Source organism: Eschrichtius robustus, chromosome X (genome assembly GCF_028021215.1).
Source record: "Eschrichtius robustus isolate mEscRob2 chromosome X, mEscRob2.pri, whole genome shotgun sequence".
Taxonomy (NCBI): domain Eukaryota; kingdom Metazoa; phylum Chordata; class Mammalia; order Artiodactyla; family Eschrichtiidae; genus Eschrichtius; species Eschrichtius robustus.
In genome coordinates, this window is record NC_090845.1 from 98,247,410 (window position 1) to 98,270,644 (window position 23,235).

Below are 23,235 nucleotides of genomic sequence, written 5' to 3' on the forward strand. Positions count from 1 at the left end.
CTTCACCCTGCCTGTGCCATTCACTATCACCTGATCCTGTCTGTTTTTTTCTTCCCAGTACTCATCACCACTGAAAATTACCTTACCGGTTTGTGTTCATTGCCTTTCTTCTCCCACTAGAATGTAAGGAGCATTAATGGCAAGTAGCCTGAGTCTGCTTTATCTCGCTATTCTCAACGCCTAGAACAGTGTCTTGCACACAGAAGGCACATAATATGTGTTTCCAGATTGCATGCTGCATGAACAAGTGCATGCCCCTTGAGGATCTGAAGTTGCTGAGTACCCGGGCCTCCGTGTAGTGACTCTTGTACGGCAACGTGACTATTGGGAGACTTTCAATTTGCAGACATCCATGTGTGGCTTGCTGAGGGCAGGTGACAGAATGGGACAGACACTCTCTCCTTCCATGTTGCACAGTAAGTCCTCTATCTCTACACGTCTGAGCAGCACGGGAAAGCGGGAAAAGCCACTCTTCCAGAGAAACAGATTGTCAGTGAGGCTCTTCAATATATTGCCAATTGGGATTCTAAGGGCAGTTTTTTAAATAATAGCCTCTATTACTTTTTCTAATTACGAAAGTCATACACATTTACTGTTGAAAATTTAGAAAATACAGATAAACAAAAAGAAGAAAATAAGAACTACCCATCATTCAGTCACCCAAAGATGGCCGCTGTTACATTTTGCCATATGCCCTTCCAGTCTTTTTTTTTTGGCTAAGCATATTATCAACGCTTTCTCTATTAAAGAAGTGACTTGCCCAGAGTCACAGAAATAGATAATAAAACCAAGGTTTGGAACCCAAGTCACTTCCAGCCCATTGTTTTTTCCAGGCCAGCAGAAAATGTTGACTGATTAAAAAAAAAAACAAAAGGCAAATCAGTTACTTAAGTGTTGGTTTTGACACACGAACTTGAGAAAAATACAGTCCGTAGTATTGGGGTGACAGAGTACTGGATTGATGATCAAGCATTCTAGCCCTGGCTCTGCCACTGGTTTTCTGTGTGACCTAGATCATAATATACATATTGTTTTCTAGCTTGCAGATTTTATACTTAACAGATATATTGCAAATATGTTTCTGTGCCATTAAATCTTGTTCTATAGTGATTTTTAATGGCTGTATAATACGCCACAGTACAGATATACCATAATTCATTTAACCATTTCCATACTGGTGGACTTTCAGTTTGTTTCCAATAATTCGCTACTGTAAACAGCACTGCAGCAAAAATCCTTGTTTGCATATCTCTGTACGTCTCTGATCACTTTCTTTGGATTTCTAGGAGTAGAACTGCTTAGCCAAAGAGTATGAACATAAAGGTTTTAATAAATGCCACCACCTGAAAGGCAACGCCTGTCCTGTGTCCTGTGCTCACACCTTTTTGATTCCTTCACTCTTATTTGAATCACATACAGCAATACAATCCTAACCACACAAAGAAATGGGATGTGGTCTGAAGGTGTGAGATTCAAATTGGAATATTATATAGTGGGAGGGTTTGTCTTACCTGGATAGTTTAGGTAACTATTAGTTTGTGTCTGAAATTATCTTGTTGTATTACTCTTATGATGATAGGCATTAGACCCTTGACAGGAGAGAAAATTGTGCTGGTAGAACTACTTCCAAGTGACACTAAAAGGCTTGGGGATCCAGTGAGGTGGCAGACTTGGAAGTTACAATAGGTCATCATGGCTGGGTGGTTGCCATGTCCATATCCTCAGAATGTGCTCTCTCCGTGCCCCTAGTGAGTACATTTCCTCAACAATTTTAATGCCCCACTTCTCCACTCCATATCAGATAGCTCCTATCCCTCCTACCCACACCCTGCCCCTACTCTGGAAGACGAAGGTTGTTACATTAAGAAAGATTTTGTTTGTGCCATAAATCAGTGCTTCTCAAACTTTAATGTGCATTGCAATCACCTGGGGGACCTTGTTAAAATGCAGATTCTGATGCAGCAGGTCTGGGGTGGGACCTGAGAGTCTGGTTTTCTCACTAGCTCCCAGGTGCCGCTGGTCCATAAACCACACTTTGATTAGCAAAACCATAAACTACCCTGGGCCTACAGCAGTGGTTCCCAAACTTGTCTGCAAATTAATACTGTGTGGGGATCTTCTAAAATTCCAAACCCCAGGCCACAATTCAAATCAATTAAATCATAATCTCTGGGGATGACACAGGTATTTTTTTTTTTTTTTTTTAGTTTTAAGAGTTTATTTGAGCAAAAATTGGTTCAAATTGGGCAGCATCTAGTCTAACAGATAGAAAGGAGCTCCAAGGAGCTGTACAAAATGAAAGACTTTTACAGGCAGAAGGGAACAGGAGCAAGGAAGTTATATTTGGAAAACAAGCGGATTGGTTATTGCCAGGGCACTTTCCTTTAAGGGATGGCATGGGTCTATCAGGCAGGCGACCTCACTAGTGCTGATCAGGTGACTCCTGATTGATTGGTGTAGGATTTCATTTCTGGGAGGGTGAAAATTAATTGTCTCGATTTGGTGACCTGGGGCTTAGCAAAATTGACTCCATGTTGGGCCTGTTGTCTTGTTTTTAGCAGAAGAGACCACCTGGTCCTAGTTTCTGTCCTCTGTCCATCCTGGCATCCTTCCACACTGCCCTCTGGTCCTTGGTGGTCCAGCCACACTGGCGGCCTACTCATCTCCCGGCCTGTCTAGTCCTCAGTTGTTGGTCCAAGAGACACAGGTATTTTTTAGAAGCTCCCTGGGGGATTCCAATGTGCAGAGAAGTTTGAGAACCATTGGCCTACATGAAGATGCTCAAAATACATATATACTGAATACACTGACAAAGTTCATGTCTGTCTGCTACTCATCAGGAATTGCCCAAATTGAATAAATGATTTAGCTCTCTGCCTACACTTAAAAACATTTGTTTTTTTAAAAAAAATATTTCTTTATTTGGCTGTGCCGGGTCTTAGTTGGGGCATGCGGGATCTAGTTCCCTGAGCAGGGATCGAACCTGGGGCCCCTGCCTTGGGAGCGTGGAGTCTTAACCACTGGACCACCAGGGCAGTCCCTAAAAACATTTGGTTTTTCATCTGTGTTTACAACAGTGCTTTGCAGGTAGATATAAGAAATGATAAACTCATGTGCCTGGAAGTGATTAATTCATTCAGTCCTAGAATGTTAGAGCTGGAAAGACCCTAAGAAATCTACTCTAACCCTCTCGTTTTGCAGAGAAGGAAACTGAGGCTCAGAGAGGTGAAGTGACTTGTTCTAGGTCACACAGGAAACCAGTAGCAGAGCCAGGGCTAGAATGCTTAATTATCAATCCAGTACTCTGTCACCCCAATACTACGGACTGTATTTTTCTCTAGCTCGTGTGTCAAAACCAACATTTAAGTAACTGATTTGCCTTTTTTTTTTTTTTTATCAGTCAACATTTTCTGCTGGCCTGGGAAAAACAATGGGCTGGAAGTGACCTGGGTTCCAAACCTTGGTTTTATTATCTATTTCTGTGACTCTGGGCAAGTCACTTCACTTTATACACCTCCGTTTTCTTGTCTTTAATAGAGAAATGATAATATCATTATAGGATTTTTGAATTGGAAGGAAGCTTAGATATCAACTATTCCAAACTTTTCATTGTATAGATGAGGATGATACAGCCTAGAGAAGATCTGGCACACTTCCAAGGTCACCCAGCAAGTTAGTTATTAGGACCAGAACCCACTCTCCTTCCACTATGCCTCACCTGTCTCTAGTCCTATCTGGAAGAGAAAATGAAGGTGATTGTGCTTTGATGAGTTAAACGGTGATATAAACAAAGGGTGCTATTGTCCTTCCTAATAATCACGATGACCTAATTTCTCTACTATTTAGAAAAGCAAGGCTTAAGTTCGGCCCTTAGGGCTACATGGGACCAAAGGTGTGGTAGACACAAGTAAATCCCCAGCCTGTTTCTGAGAAGTCACTTTCTTCCAAGCAACCATCTTATCAGCCCTTCAAGAGAGGAGCGAACGTAGCTTGTTGTCAGTTATTAGTAGAACTATTACCATTACAATTATATGGCAGCTTGTGGTTATGTTTCTGATACTCAAAGAACATTGAGAATGACTATGTGGGGATCTCAGTCAACCAAAGGCAGGGCTTCCAACCAACGCACCTTTTGCCTTTTTACCTGGACACACCTTGCAGCACTTTCCATCTATTTTTTGAGGATACTTGCAGGGGTATCGACTGGGGCAGTGGATTTTCTTGCACTCTTGCTTGGTGACATTACAGGTGCACAGCACGCACTCCACAATGCCAAATGCCCGGAGGTTTGGGTGCCAGGACTCGCCGTGGGAATAGGTCTTTCCGTTGGAAACACACACTGGAAGAGAACACAGGACTGGAAATTGAAGGCTGGGGAGCTGAAATGGGCCCCGGTGCTCAGAGCCCAAGCCCTGAACCCCTTAAGACATCAAGCATCCTTTGTTCTTGTTGTGCCCGTGGAGATGTGTTTACAGAGCAGCCTCTGCAACCAAAAGACAGCTTGTGCCTTGCTCTCCTGTCAGCAACTATTCAGGATCTTCAACAGAGGCCTCTGGATGCCCACAAGGGCCTGACACATAGTAGGCCATCAAATAGTATGTTTTAAATGGAGGAATGAATGGATGCATGAAATCAGAGTTCTAGCCGTCCAGGGTGTCTGATAAGGAACCTCTGCTAGAATGTAGTGTTCAGACCTGTAGCTCCATAGAGGATTGGGATGGCCCAAGTGGATGTGCTTCTAGGCATGAAAATCTCCCAGGAAGGTTTGCTGTCCAGGGAGACTAGATGCAAAAACTACTGGCCTTCTCAAAGGGCCAAGTTTTTCCAGATCCTGAAGCAAATCCATTCAGAATGTCAAATGCTATGAGAATCTGATCTACTAACACAGATGGGTACGGAGCTCAGTGGTGCTGGCTTACTCTCTGGAGTGGGAAGCAAGATGCTGAGACAAGATTGAGAAGGAAAGGACCCACCCCTCCCGGGTAAGTGGTGAAAGGTAGCCTTTTACGCCTCTAATCTTCTGGCAATGTCCTGTATCCTCATAGTAGCTGTAGAGATTTGGCTACAGCGAATCACTGACTGCTCTAGAGATACCCTTTGGTGGTCTCACATTTGCTGAGTGGAAGAGAAGTCACCGGCTCCATGTTTTCTGGGGGTGGGGGGCGGTTTGCAAGAGCAAGCATCTGGGCTGCAGGCTGAGAGGCCTATGAAGGGCAGGAGTCACAGGAACACCCTTCAGTGCAAACCAACCAAAACATATCCGGCTTTGACTGTAAGGCACGGAGCTAAGCTCCAGTATAAGACCTGCACAGAGCCGCAAATAGGGAGGTCTGAGAATGAGTTCTCTCTTTTTTGAAAGTGCTGAGACATTCTGGAGATTTCCAGCCATGACGGGGACTGGGTGTGTTTCTCATTATTCCCATCACCTCATCATACCCAGGGAGACCTGTCGGCATCCCAATCAACAACATCTCTAGGGTGGGTTGTATCACTTAAGGCGGGGCGAGGGTGGGAAAAGTAGCCCCACGTGGGGCGTTTCTTAGGAACTGACTGATTTGGCTGCAGGACAATGGCCTCAGAAGGATGAATCATTGGGCTATTTCTCTCATCAAATCCACTGGGTCACATTAGGAAATATGGACGATGTCGGCTGCCTTTTCCTGTCCTCTGCAAGAGCTGCTAGAGTACTAGGCACTCTAACAGGTCAATCCATGTAAAGATTTCCAAGAACCTAAGCCAGAGAAGCTCCTAATCGTACAGTGAGATAGAATAGGGGCTTGAAATCTAAACTGTTGATGGAATCACAGGACAAGATGGACCAGATGTGTTGTTCTCTCTCCCGCCAACCCCTCTTCTCTCTCCTCCCCAGACAGTGACACACCCTTCAGGAGAACGAGATCATGTGGGTGCAGACTCTGCTTCAAGAAAATTTAGGCTGGACTCAAGTTAAGAATGGTGGGGTCCTACTGCTTCTCCTCTTGAACTCTAGCAAGGGACAAAGTAGATGTATCTCAGAGGAACACATTGTTAGCAGGAGGGCTAAGGAGCGGGGCAGGCAGGACCCCCAGGGTTATATAGCCAGGTCCCCTCTCCCCTAAACATTTGGACTAAGGGAATAATCCAGACTGGGTAAGAGCCTACACTCTGAAGTGCAATAGGGTGAGATCAACTCTCTAGGGGGAAACACAGCCTTCTCCCCACCAACAAATTCTCAGGATGATTTTGATCATCCAGCTGGGGCGTTGGGAGTTGGAGATAGGGACAAGTGACTCTCCAATGAACTATAATAGAGAAAGGTCAGGAGAGAATGGCTGCATCCAAATCAATGGGGTCAATGAATAAATGTAAACCAGCTGGGGCTTTTGTAGGACATGGAGAAATCAAGGGATGAGCCTCTGCCCTGAAAATGAAGAGGCCTGTGGAAATTATGGGATTTAGGATTTTCAAAGACCATTTCCCCACACGTTTTTTAAGGCTTTAAAATACTTTCAGAGCAAATGGAATCTATTGAAGGCAATTTAGGATTGAAAATCAAACTGCATCTTTACCTAACTCCTCCTCCTCATTTCATAAATTCATATCAGAATGCCTTGGAATTTAAAAATAATAAATTTCAAATGAAACCCAGATCAATAGTAAATATTTCCAATTCTTCTAATACCTCACCATTTTTTATTAAGAGTTTTATTTTGAATGTTCTTTTTTTAAAGCCTGTTAGTCTCAAAAGCAATTTAATTTTTTTATCTGTAATCTGAAATTTACATCTAACTAGTAACAGATGTGATCAACTAGCTTTGGCCTGACCAGCTTTGTTGAGATTTATAGTAGGAGTTCTTTGTAACGGATTGTTTTTCACCCATGTTATTCAATCATTTGGTTTAATAATTTATTACTTTTAACCCATTCAGAGAACTGCCTTTGATTTGTTTTTCCTTTAAAGGAAACAAAACATGTTTGTGGTTTCATAAAAAGGAACCAGCTGAGCTTTTGCTCTGAAGAGCTGGTTGACAGGATGCCTAAAAGAGTAAGAAGCAGTCAATTGTTTGATCGAATTTCTCCTCCCCCCCCACCCCCGCTACTGGCCGGGAGGCGGCGGGGGTGGGGTGCACGGCAGTGGCTGGAGAACTCTGTGCAGGAAGGAACGGGCCGTGGACGCGTGTGCTTGGCTGAGTGGGCTGCACGGTGGTACTAACCTGAGCAGTCCTGCTGCTGCTCAGCCAGGAGGTTTCTGGATTTCTCACTGGATGACTCACTTCTAAGCATAATCTCCTCCTATGAAGTAGAATCTCTGAGTGGGAAGCCTGGAATGAGTGCCTTTAACAAGAGCGCCAGGAGAAGCTGGGGCAATGAGGGGTGAGAATTGCTATCTCTACGGTTCAGATGAGAGCTTTAGAGGCGTTTAGAGCCGACTACCTCTGAATATTGGGTGTCCTGCTGGAAAACAAACCGCCTTTCATTTTGTTAAAGCCCCAGCAAACTTTCCCAAATGACCTTCAACCCCCAGAGGCAACGGAGAAAATGCTGGAGGGCGCATCAGGTTCACTGCTTTCTCACCTTTGGTCCTTAATAAGGACACATACTCCTGAAATATAAACTATGGTCTTTGGACTGTATTTAGGAAAGTCCTAACAGTCCTCTGGAGTCACTTGTCCACACTCGCTTGGTAGACCGGATGGTGAGTGATCCACATGGGAATGTCCGATATGCATGGGAGAAAGGGTCCTTTCCCAGCTCTCCAAAGACCAGGGCTGCTGAAGCGCCGACAGTGTGCAGTACCAAAGAAGCACGTCCCTTACCCTGTCCATGCTTGTGTTTGTTATTGATGACGATCTGCACGATGGTTCCCGATGCTTGCTGCGAATCCATGAGTGCTCCCCGGTGACTTCTGGCCCCGGGAAAGCGGGGCAGACCTCCAGCCTGTCGGCTTGGTGGGGGATCATAGTGCGAGCGGTGGTAAGAATGTCTCTGTGAAATGACAAAGGACAAATTCAGCCCCCCGAATCTACCAATGAGACGACTGAGATGGACTTAGCTGCCTTAGAAGCTGTTTGATCGTTTTTAGTGAGGAGCTCTGATCTTAAATGCATGTCCACCGAAACCAACAGAGAAATTGGGATGTGGCGGAAGAACAGTGCTGGCAGCACGCTGAGATTTCCCTCTCTTCTGGCAGGAGACTGGCCTAGATTCACAGATAAGCTCCTGAGGGAGAAAAATAGCCCAAAAGGGTGAAGTACCTTTCCTGCTCCCAAGAATCTCACCTTCAGGTTTAAGAACTTACATAGTCACCTGCAAGGCAAGGCAGAGTGTGAGAGAGGCCACAGAAGAAGGATAAAATGCTGTGCAAATTAGGACGAGACAGAGAGCTTCTAGTTGGGGAGGGTTTGTGACCTGGGCCATGAAGCATGAGTAGACTTTTTACAGGCAGACTTGGTGAGGAATATTCCAGGCAGAGATTTCCAAGTTGAGAAGGTGTAGCAGAGAACAGAGAGTCCATAAAAGGGAACAGCCGAAGGATAACATTCCAAAAGTGGGTTAGAGCCAGATCACGGAGGACTTGCAATGACAGGCTAAGGGGCGAGGACTTTATTTGGTAGGCAATAGAGGTGAGGGTGTAGAAGCCTTTCAGGGATTTATTTTTTTTAAGTATGTAAAAAAAATCAGAACTGTGTTTCAAAAGCATTGAGCCCTGACAATGTGTACGGTGAACCAGAAAGGGGGAAGAGGTGGGAGGCGAGTCTGGTCTGGATAACAGGTACTGAGGCTCCAAACGCAGGCAACGGCATGAGGGCACAGAGCAGGGCACAGATACCCCAGACGTTTTATAGACAGAAGAATGGACTCTGCAGGATGGCACTAGAATGTACGCTCCACAGAGGTGAGAACTTTTGTTGTGTTCACTGCTATATCTCCAGCGCCTAGAACAGTGTCCAGCATCTAGAAGGTGCTCATCAAAGCCTTGTTGAATGGACGAAGGAAAGCTGCGGTCCCTCATGAAAGTTTAGAGTCTTGTAGTACAGACAACCCCATCATTGCTCTTTCAGCAAGGGTTCAAGACACACGATGAGCCCACTATTCTGCTACCCACCCCTCGCCCAGGAGATGAAGTAGAATGGGGTTAGAGGAGGATGGAACGGATGAAGAATAGAACCTTAAGGCTTAAAGCCCAATAACACTGTGTTTTAGGGGTAACTGTCAGGGGTAAGGGAAGGGGGTGGGTCCCACGAAAGAAGCTTTTGCAGGCAATTACAAAGGAATATCCTCATATTCACTGATAGAAATAGCAAGGAACATTGAGAAGGTAGTTATGGGATCCCCTGACCCCACCATCCCCTAAAACATTTATTTTAGTTATGTTCCATAGACACACATGTTGCAAACTTAGCTTTGGGAATTATTATTACTCTCCTGGTTAGGGGGTGGGGAGGCATGGGTGAGAGAAGGCGAGAGCGAACAGGAGCTGGAGTAAGAGAAAGAGAACATTATCCTATATCTAAGAAGAGCCCATGCTGGTGCATTGCTATAAAAACTCACACAAATAAGAGTTTGCGTCAATTTATTATCATGCGCACGGACAGGATTCTCAGCGCAAATATTTTTCATTCCCACAATGGCTCATATGTCTCTTTCTGCCACAATCACTCACATTCCACAAAGGCCATTACAGATTGTTCTGTCCTTTCTGGAGTTTGGCAAAGTTTTGCCAAAGGAACACAGAGAGGACAGTTTGGCTGGTGGGTGTCCTACTGATGCTGAAAGGAGGGGGTTCGACGGGGCTAGAATTTGAAAGGGAAGGTCGCTGACCCAGTATAAGCTGCAAGTACAAGGAGTTCTCTGATTCATGAGGGTGAACACAAATTGAAAAGCTGTTCTTCGGTACCGGGGACTCTGATCCTGGACATATGATAAGGGGAGAAAAATGATTCAAGACACACAAAAAAGGAACTCAGGGCTTTTGATCAGAGGCCAACCCAGCCCTCCCCAAACCTCATCTAAGTCTTTTATTTTACAGACAGAGAAACTGAGGCCAAGAAGAAGAGGGGTTTTATTTGGGGTGAGAGTGATAGTTGAGCTTTTGGAGACGGCAGGAGAGTGGGAGAGCGGGAAAGGAGAGAGGAAGAGGAAGAGGAGGAGGACGTGGGAGAGATCACATCTGCTTAAGCTCAGGGATCCCCAAACATTTGCTTAAAAGCTGCTCCAAAGAAAAATTCTCTCCCATATAGAAGTCTGCTACAGTGTTCACAATCACACACGCCACTGGTCTCCATCTCGGCTGCACACAGAATCACCTGGGGAGCCGTAAAAACACTAATCCCACCCCCAGGGATTCCGATGGAATTGGTCTGGGGTAAGGCCTGGGCATCAGGATTTTTATATACTCCTCAGGGGACCCTAATTTGAAGCCAAGGTTGAGAATAACTGACATAAAGGATCTTCTGTTTCGGCCCCCGGGGTTGGGGTGGTGATGTGTGATTTTGATTTAGGAGTAATGGCTCTTTCAGAGTCGCTCCCCTGAACAAATGAAAAAGGCTTACCAGGGGCCGTCCTGACCTTGGAACTTATAGCGAAGGAGAAAAAGGCATTAACGCCTTGGAGTTGTAAGTGAAATTGGAGCTTATCTTTAAAACCAGCTGTGAACAGGCTGTTTGAGAGAGCAGGTCAAAACCAGTTAGGTAGAAGCAATCATATGTCTAGGCTTTGTTTTCTTCTGCTCAATATTTTGGTATTATTTGATCTACTGACTTGAAGGACTGACAAATATCTCAGGCTTCTGAGATGGCTGTTACACAGTTCTATCCTGATGTTGGAAAATCTCCACCATTGAAGAAGTTACCCAGGAGTTTCTTCTTTACTTGTTCTGAGGTCTAAGAGGTAAGGGTTTTATCAGCAGAAACAGGAAAACATGAAAGTTTAGAAATGGCCTCAGAAGTGCCTTCCTCGTTCTGATCCTGTGATACAGTTTTGCAAGATGTTACCATTGGGGGAAACTGGGTAAAGGGTACAGGCCATCTCTCTGTGTTCTCTCTTACAATTGCAAGTGAATCTACATTTAATCACAAAATTAAAAGTTTAATTAAAAAAATGTCTTCAGAATTCATTCTAATCCACACAGCCATGAGCACATTACACCTGAGTCAGGAGTAACCTAGGACTATCCCTGTCTGGGAGACACTTAGGCCAGTTTCCTATCCAGAGCATTGTTCTGAAAATATGAATGAGACATGGATTTTTATGTGTTTCATATTGTTTCTATGCCAAATTCTTTCACGTTTCTAATGGTAAATCTCTGAGTAATCTATTGGGGGCAAAATCAGAGTTTGGCTGTTGTCCAAAACAAAATTATGCTTGCTTTCATGTTTTGGCTTCCCACCCCGTGCCTATTTCTCTCTCCTCACATTCCTCCCCCCAACACACACACAAACACACTTCCCCCGATGGTACAGGGACCAGTTCATATGAAGCTATGATCTGGAAATCAAACAGAAACCATTTCAGGTTTTTACAAAGGAGTCATCATTAAACCACTGGTTCTCCTTTTTGTGCACTTCGTAAAACTTGGTTAAACTGATGGTTTTGAGCCCACTTGGCAAAATAAACCAATCAGCTGTGTTTCTGTTGACCCGAGGTTGTGATGGTTCCCTAGGAATAGGAACAGTCTACTAAAAGGGACACTCTACTGAATCAGAAATGTTTTTTTTTTTTCTCCCATGTGGAAAGTTGGGCCTGCAAATGCTATTCAGAAGGGATTCTCCTACCTTCTAATAAGTTTGAAGAATTTCTCTCTGATTTGGGACAAAGTCCTATGCATTAACATTAAGGAAAAGCCCCCCCGCCCCCTGCCTTTGCAGCACACACACATACATTTCACTCTACCTTCCACGCCCATTCATTCAACACATATTTATCGGGTGCCAACTATGTGCCAGGTACATACTTTTCTGTTACTACAGATGCTATTTATTATTTAAATCATATCCCGCAATATCTATCCCTTGTAGAACAAAGGAAAATATTTATTTATAATAAAGTGGAGCCATCTGGACATTTTGGCCTACCAGGCGCAAATGTTCATTTCTAAAGATAAGTCTTGAACTCCTTTGAAAATCTATAACTCTTTCAAGGCCCTGCCTTCTATATCTGACCTCTTTTGCTACGGGAAGTATCGGATTAAGTCCAGCCCTATGACCAGCAGTTTAGGAAGAACAATGAGGCTGAAAGACAATGATGGAGGTGGGGGCAGCATGAGACAAAGTCAAGAAGAAAGACTAATTAATGGCATTACCAGCAAGACCACTGAGGGGGCCATAGTGCTTAGTGTTGGGGGCTAAGGCACCCAGCTTAAGGTGACTGAGACCTAACTTTGGCTTAGAATGGCATCTGGTTGACAGCTACTAATTTAGCCACTCTCGACTTCCTACCATGATTAAAAACAAAAAATTGGGGCTGAGGAAAAGAGGAAATTCACAACACAGAACAGGGAGACTGACATCATCTCCCGTCAGGATCTGGAAGGAATCTCACTTAGTATAAAGCAGATACGCTGCTGGATGGAGAAAGTCTTTCCTCGGGGTCTATGTTAACCCACAAACTGGGAAGCCCACGCTCTCTTGCAGGAGTGCTGCTTTTTTGAGATATCCAGAGTATTATTCTCCACTCCATGCACAAATCCTTCTCCATTCATTTGGAAACAAGAATGTCTAGAAAAGAATATGACTAGACAATAAAACAAATACAAATCCTTTCATCTCCTTGCTGAGGGTGTTGGCAAGCTGGGGGCATGCAGGTCAGAAGTGGCACATGTGATGGCCTTAGCCACACTGTGATGTTGGTACTGATCATTTTATTAGGTCCTGGATCAACACCTTCTTCCATACCCTCATGATTCTTGGGCCTGACCTATAATTCCATAGACTCTTGCCCTAATATCCAATGTTTGTTGAGAACTAATTTCCGAGGTTTTAAAAATCATCTAAATTTGATTTATTACAAAACTAATTCATGCTCATTGAAAAATATCAAATAATACAGAAGATACAAAATAAAAAATCAAACGCTACCTTTCCTCCTGCCCACTTGCACCCCTCTGAGAGTATCACAATTAATATATTGGTATGTGACCTTCTAGATCTTTTCATATGCATTTACGCACATGCACACACAATTTTTACATAAGGAAATGATAGTATAAATTGTATCCTGCACCTTGTTTTGTTTACATACTATATCTTGGCGATCCCTCCACTTTACTACATTTTGACGTACCACATTCTTTTTTTTTTTTTTTTTTTAAAGAAATTCACGTTCTTTTATTTATTTATTTATGACTGTGTTGAGTCTTCGTTTCTGTGTGAGGGCTTTCTCTAGTTGCGGCAAGTGGGGACCACTCTTCATCGCGGTGCGCGGGCCTCTCACCATCGCGGCCTCTCTTGTTGCGGAGCACAGGCTCCAGACGCGCAGGCTCAGTAATCGTGGCTCACGGGCCCAGTTGCTCCATGGCATGTGGGATCTTCCCAGACCAGGGCTCGAACCCGTGTCCCCTGCATTGGCAGGCAGATTCTCAACCACTGCGCCACCAGGGAAGCCCCCACATTCTTTTTAACAAATGTATGGTGTCCTATAGATTGGGTGTGTTTAACCAAACCCCTATAGATAGCATTTAGGTTGTCTCCATTTGTCTTGCTTTTATGAAAATAATTCTACGTTGAATGCTCTGTATACTTCTTTTGTATGAGGGTATGATGAATACCCATTTATTTGCAACGAATGCCTTGGTACATTTTGTACTTTTTGTACACTTTTTTTATTGGATGAAAGATTCTTTCAATTCTATAGTGTTTTACCTTTTTCAAAAGTTTCACACTCATGATTTCATATAATCCCGTATGGACTCATATAAAGTCCTTTAATATGATAGATCCTTTGAACCGGAACATCTTCTTTTCTGATTTTTAGAGGCTTGAAGTGTTGCTCTACTTAGACATATATTTCTTGGAGGGATTCTCTTTTGTTAATTACTTCAAAATAAAAAGGAATAAGAGACGCTACTACTATACATAGAGAGATGCCCACTCGTAAGGCTTATTCTGAGATTAGCACCAAGAATAGAAATGAGAAGATGTTGCAGGTTGAGAAAGGGAATCTGGCTGCTACCTTTCCTTTCTTCCAGCTGTATGACTGAGAGCCTAAGGCTTAGGGGAGGTTTCTATGCACATGTCCAAGGTACCTGTGCCCAAAGGATGGGCTGACCTACCTAACTATCCCACAGAAGGTCCTCACTGTTGAGGCTGGGGGTGGTGACTTGCCTTCCTTACAGAAGACAAAGATTTGGCAAGTCATCCCGAAAGGGTACCAACTTCTAATCTAGATGAAGGGTGCCTAAGGGCTAGGCTATGATTTCTTCATGTTCATGTCCTGGCCCCAGTTACCAATTATACAAATGCACTTAAATGGTTCCAGGTTGGTGATGATGGCATTCACACTTCTGAGGAAAGGGAAGAAAAATGGTGTTAGAGATGGGCCCTTTTATGGCGTTGCTGGGACAGTACCCATGGAGGGAGGGAAGTCTGGCCTGATGCTGTGAAGGATTGAATTATTTGAGCTATTCACACTTACTGCTTCTCTGTTGGCAGGTTGCCTGAAGATATCACCATCAGAATGTTCCCACGACAATTCTCCATCCCCTGTTTATTAAAAAGAAATAAAGAATTATACATACATAGAAGGGGAAAATATCAACCTGTGACCCAGTAACATTTTGGGTTCTATGAGCCGAAGGTTCTTTACACATTTTAGCTGTTCTGGCTGTCCTTCAAACAGCAATGTTGAAAGATTTCTCCCTGGGTGTGCCTCATTTTTCAAGACAACTCTGAAAAAAGTTGCCACTTTCTAAAACAGACCATCCAGCAATATTACACAGAATTTGGAAAATAAAAGGGAAAATAATCACTTTCCACTGTAATATAGCCATCATTGTCACATTTGCTTATTTTATTCTGAAGATAGTTAAGTCTTTTACAGGTCATATTCAACTTGTGTTTAAACTACCCTTCAAAAGTGAGAGTTTTGAGGATTTGGTCTGTCATGGTTTGTTAAATTCACCATTATGCCTCTGAGAAGTTATGACTTGATCTGAAAGTTAAGGTAAAACTTGCTGTGGTTAGAGTGTTTACGTAACCCATATCTTCTATTTTTGCCTGAGACACCTTTCTCTGGGTCTCCACAACCCACTTTTTGAACAGCGAATCCCTATCATTGCTGTCTTCCAGACTAACTGCTTTTAGGGGGAAGATTTTACTTTCAGCCTTGAGAAAAGCAAACTCACAACAGATATGGATATTCCTCAGCTGATTAAAGATAAAAAAATAAGAGGATAATCTCCAAAAATACTGCCTTGTATTATCTATGACCAAACAAGCAGATGGGAAGAGCTCGGTCTTAGAGATATTTGCACCACTCTAAATGAGTACTATTTATGCGTGTGTGTGTGTGTGTGTGTGTGTGTGTACCTGGTTGAGGATAACCCAATATCTACTCAACCATATATTTCATGGGATAACACGGAATACAAAAATGTATAAACATTAAGAATTTTCTATTCTAATTCATCTCCCAAGCTTTCAAAACCTAACTCTAACTAGTAACGTGTTACTGGTTCAAGTACTGTTACTGGTTTAGGGCTGGAAAAAGACCTCAAGATTAATTTGATACCAATATTATCATCGGGTAGTGACATAAAACATAGCATGGCTTTAACCTCCATGATTCAAAGATCATCTTATGGAAAAAATTATGAATTTTGAAGATTTAACTATGACTGCTACATTCATCTTCCTAAAACACCACTTTGATTATATAATCGTATCATTTCCTGATCAAAAAAACCCTCAGTGGGTCCCCATCTAAGACTCTCTATTATCAGCCCCCACCTCATCTTTACGGAGCACCTACCTCCGACCCAACTATCTTAGCTACTCTACAATGGGAACCCTTTGACCTCTTTACTCTTCATTGAAACTGTGGCCCCCATTCTTGCTTCCATGTTTTTGCTCATGTTATTTTTCTTCTGAAATTACTTTCCCAGCTCCCACACTCCGTAGCTCCTGTATGACTATAAAAACCATGAAGGTTTTCCTCCTCTACAAAGTCTTCCTCAAGTTCTCTCACATATTTCTGATTGCCTAAAGGACTTAGCATTCTGTAGCCTTAGAGATGTACAGGACTCCAGGCATAATTTTGCCCAACTGTTCCATGTAACAGGTGGAGAAACCAAGGCTCAGAGAGAGCAAGGAGCCATTTACTCACGTAGCGAGTTGATGAGAGCTTACAACCCAAATCTCAGATTTCCTGGCTCCCAAATAAGTATGTCTATTCTATAAGAGCAGGGTTTATTATTTGTGTTATTAACGGCTGTATCACCATGATCTGTAACGGTGCCTGACACATAATAGTCACTCAATAAATACTCATCAAATGATAGAATTGGGAGGCCTTCTCTTATCACCTATCTAAAATTTCAAATCCCCTCTGATACTTCTTATCCCCCCTCTTTGCTTTTTGATCTTAGGACTCAACAGTATCTTACAGTTTATATATTTTATTTGTTGTCTGCTTTCTCCCACTAGAATTCTCCTGTGAGAACGAGGATTTTTGTCTATATCATGTTCACTGATGTAACCCGCAGCACCTAGAACAGTGCTGGGCGCATAGTTAGTACTTATTCAAAACTTCTTGAATGAATGAATATTAATCCAGTTTACAATATTTTCTTCTGTTAAATGTTTCTTGAGCCTGCCTTGTCTCCCTAAAGAGACTGTAAATCCCTTGAAACCAGAGACCATGTCTTAGACCTCCCTCTGTGTCACCTACATCACTGGTTCTCAAAGTGTGGTCTCCGGACCAGCAACATCAGCATTAATTGGGAACTTGTTAGAAATGCAAAATTCTGGACCCCACCCCATACCTAGTAAGTCAGAAACTCTGGGGTGGGGGGGTCAGTGATCTGGGTACACATCAGGTGCTCAGTATATGTACTGAGTTGAACTTCAGTAAAAAATACAGAATTAAGTACTTAGCCAATAGCATACTTGCCTCTTCCTGGTTATTCCATGTCTGAGTAAAGATGGTAGACAGATTACACTCAGACTATCTGGAAACCCTGACTAACTTTGTAAGAGTGAAGATGCTTTCACCTTTGTTTGTGTCAAAAAATAATGCCCAAGTCATAATGGCCATCATTAAAAAGTCCACAAATACTAAATGTTGGAGAGGGTGTGGAGAAAAGGGAACCCTCTTACACTGTTGATGGGGAATGTAAATTGGTGTAGCCACTATGGAGAACAGTATGGAGGTTCCTTAAGAAACTAAAAATAGAATTACCGTACGGCTCAGCAATCCTACTCCTGAGCATATACCCAGACAAAACTATAATTCGAAAAGACACATGCACCCCAACGTTCACAGCAGGACTATTTACAATAGCCAAGACATGGAAACAGCCTAAATGTCCATCAACAGACGAATGGATAAAGAAGACGTGGTACATATATACAACGGAATATTACTTAGCCATAAAAAAGAAGGAAATTTGCAGCAACGTGGATGGACCTAGAGATTATCATACTAAGTGAAGTAAGTCAGAAAGAGAAGTCTAGACAAATACCATATGATATCACTTATATGTGGAACCTAAAATACAACACGAAACAGAAACAGACTCACAGACATAGAGGACAGACTTGTGGTTGCCAAGAGGGAGATGAGGTGGGGGAGGGAAAGATTGGGAGTTTGGGATTAGCAGATGCAAAACAGTATACACAGGATGGATAAACAACAAGGTCCTACTGTATAGCACAGGGAACCATATTCAATATCCTGTGATAAACCATAATGGAAAGGAGTATGAAAAATAATATATATATATATCTATAACTGAATTGCTTTGCTGCACAGCAGAAATTAACACAACATTGTAAATCAACTATAGTTCAATAAAATTTTTTTAAAAGAAAATAATAATGCCCAAAAGTCAGTTAACATACATTGAACACTTCTTGGGTGGAAAACCTGACACTAAGGCAGAAGGAGAAGAGAAATCATGGCTGGACCCTTGCCCTCAAGACATTTACAACTTGTTTGGGGGTGACAGGAAATCAATATAGAAAAGAGCCTAAAAAACACACACACAGAGTAGCAACTGGAAACACAAATGGAATATACGTGCTTAGGAGATATTGAATGTGTGGAGTGAGCAGTCAGATGTAATCGTGGAAAGCATCCCCAAAGAATTGTTAAGTCATGTTTTTAGAAGTAGATACTGCAGGGTATAAACAGTCATATGGGCAGAAGGTATCGCCAACTGGAGGGAACGGCATTTGCAAAGGACCAGAGCTTTGGAAATAGCAAGTCACATAGTGGACACAGCAAGCAAGGTGTGGCTTAAGTGGAAACTTCAGAAGTGAAACAAGAGAAAGGGGGCTGGCGGAGAGATAGAAAGGAAAGGAAGGAGGGTGGGAGGGAGCAAGGGAAGGGGACGGGTTGTTGAGATAACAGGGTGGTAAATAATTCCTGTATGGACTTCGAAAAGAGGCTGAAGACTTCATATTTGATCCCGTTACCAATTTTTAGGTAGGGGTGCCTATGGTATAAATGATATTTGTGGAAGCTTATCCAGGCAAGGGAGTGCTGACTGGTTGGGGAGCAATTGGAATCTGGGAGGCCAACCAGGAAGCTATTGTAGTAACATGTGACGGGCCATGAGAATCTAGATGGAGAAGAAGGGGTGAATCACACTACTGCAGATAACAAGAAAATGATAAGACCCTGATGGAAGATTTGGTAAAGGAGGAGGAAGGCAAAGGAGAAAGTATAAAATGACTCTAGGGTTGCAATCTGGAGAGCTGGGGAATGGCGCTGCCCTCGACAGTGACTGAGTGGGTATGGACTTGGATTTACTTGTGCCGTTTTAGCTGGCAGTGGTGGGTCTAAGCTATGTCCTGAGCCAAATGAAAATATAGGACCAGAGAGAAGATTTGAAACCAGAAAAGATTTGCCAGCAAAATGGCAAAACAAAATGTAAATGCTATAGTGTGTGGTTTCAAGCCTAATCGAAGTAGCCGAAAGAGAACAAATAACAAAAGAAAAATGAGAGAATAGCTCTCCTCATCAAATGCCCTTTTTAAATGTAGATTTAATGATTGGTATTGACATGAAATGTTTATTCAGCATGACCTTCTAAGAAGTTCAATTTATTGCATTTAGACCCTAGAGTCTTAAAAGGGCTTTTAAAGAGTATCTTTAAATACTTAATAGTCCAGACAGAATCTTAAAGCAATATAGAAGCATACAGTCCCTGTTAAATAAGCAGAGAGGCAAGACAGCAAAGCAACGAGGCAAGTCAGTTAACACACAGACTATTAAATACCCTGTAATACAAGTTCAGATGAATGTGTCATAACCACCTAAGCATTTGCAGACAGTTATGTGTACCTAAATTTGAACTATTTCACTTCACCAAAAACTACTGGAGCCATTTCTTCGTGTGTGTGTGTGTGTGTATTCTCAAGTAGGAACTACTAGTATTTTCATTGCCTTTGAGCTTTCAACGTCTTCAAAATGGCATTCTCTAAGCTTGCACGGTCTATAAGTAGCTGCTAAAGGTTTCAACATTTTAGTTATTTTATACATGAACCATAGTTAAACTTGAATTATCTTCTTAGATGTTCACATTAGTGGTTCTTTAGACTGGGGCAGGGTCTATCTGGAGAGCTGAAAATAGGTCTGTCCATTTACAATCTTATACCTTATACCTTAGATATTATAACTTAGATATACATACATAAACTACATAAAAGAAAAAAGTAGGCACCAAAGCCCTAAAAAAAAAAACCTGTTTCTGTGCTTTTTTTCCCGATTCACTGGACAAATTATCTTGAGTGAGAGGAAGCCTCTTTTTTCAGCCAAGTCATTAAAAAAAAAAAAAAAAAGAAAAACAATGATTCTAATGGAGACAGATGGATTCTAGTTAATTCCGAGAAGCAACAAGATGTAATTTTAACCAATTTTTAAAACCAAAATGAAAAACAACTCTAGTGTACTGTATGTCAAACAATATTCATTTAACCTTAAAAGCCACATGTGTTGTTTATTCAAACCTCAATTATACTCTGAGTGGTACCCTATGGAGATGGAATGGCTTGGCTTTCTGGTAATGGGAGAAATGGAGAACAAGTATTTGAAAAATGGTCAAGAGCTCGGCTAAAATTCAGACTGTTTATAACTCCCATTGCTCCCATTAATCTCTGGTTGGCCGGAGCAGGTCACAGAAGTAAACCCTGTTCTCTCAAAAGGACTAAGTGTACAATGAGATTATGAGATACCATAAAGATAAACCTCAGACAGCAAAACTACGCCAGCATGTGGCCACTTCTGAACCACAGACAACATCATAAATAGGGTGCCCATAGGTCCCGATTTATCTGGGACAGCCCAGTTTTATGCCTGTTTCTCTGGCAGGCATAATTATTAAGATTGCCTCTCTCACTTTCAAAAGTGTCTCGGTTTGGAGGATAAATTATATGGTTACTCTAATCATAAGGCAGAGAGACATTTTAAATGAATCCCCGAGACAGGGGGAAGTGATCTCCGTGACAAGGGAAACTGATCTCTGTATTTTCAGAGGAACAAGTTGAAATCAGCAGAATCAAGGCAAATGGTTAAGGGTTTTTGAGGAAAAGTGGGAGAGGGCAGAGAGGAAGAAACTGATGGTGAAATCTCCACCTACTACGTGCCAGCTTCCCTGGTGGGCCACTTTACAGCCAGTACTCAATACCCAAGCTGGAGATGAAAGAGGGAATGGAAGCAGATGACTCTGGGGAGGCTTCCATCAAATATCTACTTCTACAAATTCTGTGGAGAGGGAGCAAGCATGCTGAAATTTGAGGGAAGCTTTAAAGAACACTGGTATAAGGATTCGCCATTGGTAGACATGTGAGCTCCCAATAATGATATATAGTATTGAAGAAGCCCTCCAGTGTCTCACAAAGTGGACAGTCATATTTTTTTTAGAAAATACCTCGTTGTCAAATAAAGCACTTTATTGCCTGGGCTGTCAATACAAGCTCTTAGCATTTTAAACAAAATATCTGCTTGAGAAATACTAAGACACAGACAAGGCAGGTGGGGGGACTCCTGCCCACAGTGGCAAGCCAAATCCAAAGAAGAGTACTAAAGTATCTAGAAGAATCAGAAATGTGTGTTTTTTTAAAAGTGCATTGTGAGAGTGCATATGTTTGCAGGAAGGCATCATGGGAGAGGGAATAAAGAAACTTAGACAGTGCCCACGACCCACATTCTGCTCTTTCAACGGAGATGTGGTTAAACAGATCCAAGTTCATGGTTAGAAATGGGGTCTTTGCGTCCCGGAGTGGTCCCAATGAATCTGCTTTAAGTATTAGCATATCTGGCCCCCGGGAGCACAGTCATCACAAAGTCTGCTCCTCCCAGTAGCCTCAGAGTTAAGAGTGCCGGAGGTTGCTTCACATCCCCAAGCCGAGACGCATCATAGTAATAACGGCGAAGAAAACAGCCTGGAGCCAGACTGCGTGGGTCCAAATCCTGGCTCTGCCCCTTCTCACCTGTGTGACTTTGGGCAAGTGAATGAACCTCTCTGTGCCTCAGTTGATAAAATGGAGACAGTAATACCTATCCCATAGGGTTGTGAAGATAAAATGAATCAGTATATGCAAAGAGCTTAGAACAGTGCCTGGTACACCGTTATGTCAGTGTTAGCTATTATTCCCCCTCCCTCTTCTTCCCATCCTTTCCCTCCACTTCTTCCTTCTTCTCAAGAGTAGCTTACATAGGGGAAAACCCAACTTAAGGGACCCTCACAAGGGTACTATGCATTTAACAAAGGAAAGCGTCTGTGTTAAACAAACAAGTGAAGCCTAGCAGAAAGAGAAAATTTATGCCCACACCTAGAAAAGCAACAATATCATTTCTAAAGTCAGGGTCCTGGAGATACCAAAAAAATTAAAATGGCTGCAGAGATTCCTTCAGCTCATTCCTTCTAAACTAATGATTAGATTTCTCATCATTATGCTAGTCCTCTCCTCCTTTTCATCTTTATTTAGAAAAGGAGTTTGCGTTTTAATTAAACCTCTTTTCCTCTCTTGGCTTAAAGTAATGCTTGAGAGGACAGATATCTGCTTCTTTGGGAGGCAGTGCAATTTACATACTCATAAAGTGGAGTGGTAAAAATCCAAGTACCCAAATAAAGTACAGTCCTGTGCTACCACATTCATAAACGGAAAATAGCAAGCAGGATGGAAAAGGGAAACTCAGTGATCCACCAGTGTTTACTGTCTTGTCAACCTGGAAATGAAAAGCAGTCAGTTTAAGGTCCTTCTTCTTTCCACTTTGGCTTCCTGGCCCCATCCAAAGAGGACTGGACTACTTGGTGGGAGCAGGAGACGTGGGTCTGGTTTTAATAGCCAAAGCTAAGGGAAAAGTGGATGTAGCTATTCCAGCAATTTGCTTAAACCAACTGGATAGTTATATCAATTTTCCACTTTGCCTGCGCCATGGAGACCTGGACTTTGTAAGTTCTTACAGTTATAATGTAGATAATATTCAAATATGATTCCTCTGCCTGACATCACTCTTCTTTCTCATGTTTCTTTTTCCTCTGTTTATACTGTCAGTCAAGAAATCAGATTAATTTCCACAAATGTTGAAGTCTAATTTCATGAAAACTATTCTAATAAGAGTAATGGGCATACCCAGCGGTGTGTTTCTGGGCAGTCATGGCATCCCTTGAAGTAGTTAGAAGGACAAGGCTGAAAGAAGAGTGGCTTTAACCACCCGTGAAGAAATAATTGCTCTGAAATGCTTCACTGGGAATTTCTTATTTTTATTGTAGAGCCAGACTCATATACACATGAAAAACCCTCCAACCCAGCAACAGGATGGGGCATTATTGACCTTGACAGGATATCCCAGATGGCCAGTTAGGAATCATCACTCTTAATTTGTTAAACTCAGTATGAAAGTCAATGCTGTCCCATCCACCGTCTGAGGGGTTTTCTGTCCACGAAGAAACATTCTAGACATAAAAGACATGCCAAGGAGGAACAGGATGACCTCAGAGGGGTGGGAGTCCTGTGATAGTCAGCAAGCATGTGGAGGTGAATTCTGAGTGCAAAGGATGGAAAGAGAACAAAAACCACCTGAAAGTTTCCA

General features: G+C 42.5%; 1 protein-coding gene across 4 annotated transcripts in view; it reads right to left on the reverse strand.

Moving 5' to 3' along the window:
• CHRDL1 (chordin like 1) overlaps positions 1–23,235 on the reverse strand; it is a 116,783-nt gene that overhangs the window by 10,922 nt on the left and 82,626 nt on the right. For 2 of the 4 annotated variants that reach the window (XM_068532784.1, XM_068532785.1), the window contains exons 7-9: positions 14,611–14,678; positions 7,797–7,965; positions 4,145–4,339 (exon numbers count right to left, since the gene is read on the reverse strand). In XM_068532784.1, the coding sequence (XP_068388885.1) occupies positions 4,145–4,339; positions 7,797–7,965; positions 14,611–14,678 (432 nt within the window). Of the gene's footprint in view, positions 1–4,129; positions 4,340–7,796; positions 7,966–14,610; positions 14,679–23,235 lie in introns of all 4 variants that reach the window. The other 2 variants (XM_068532782.1, XM_068532783.1) reach the window with 1 other exon arrangement.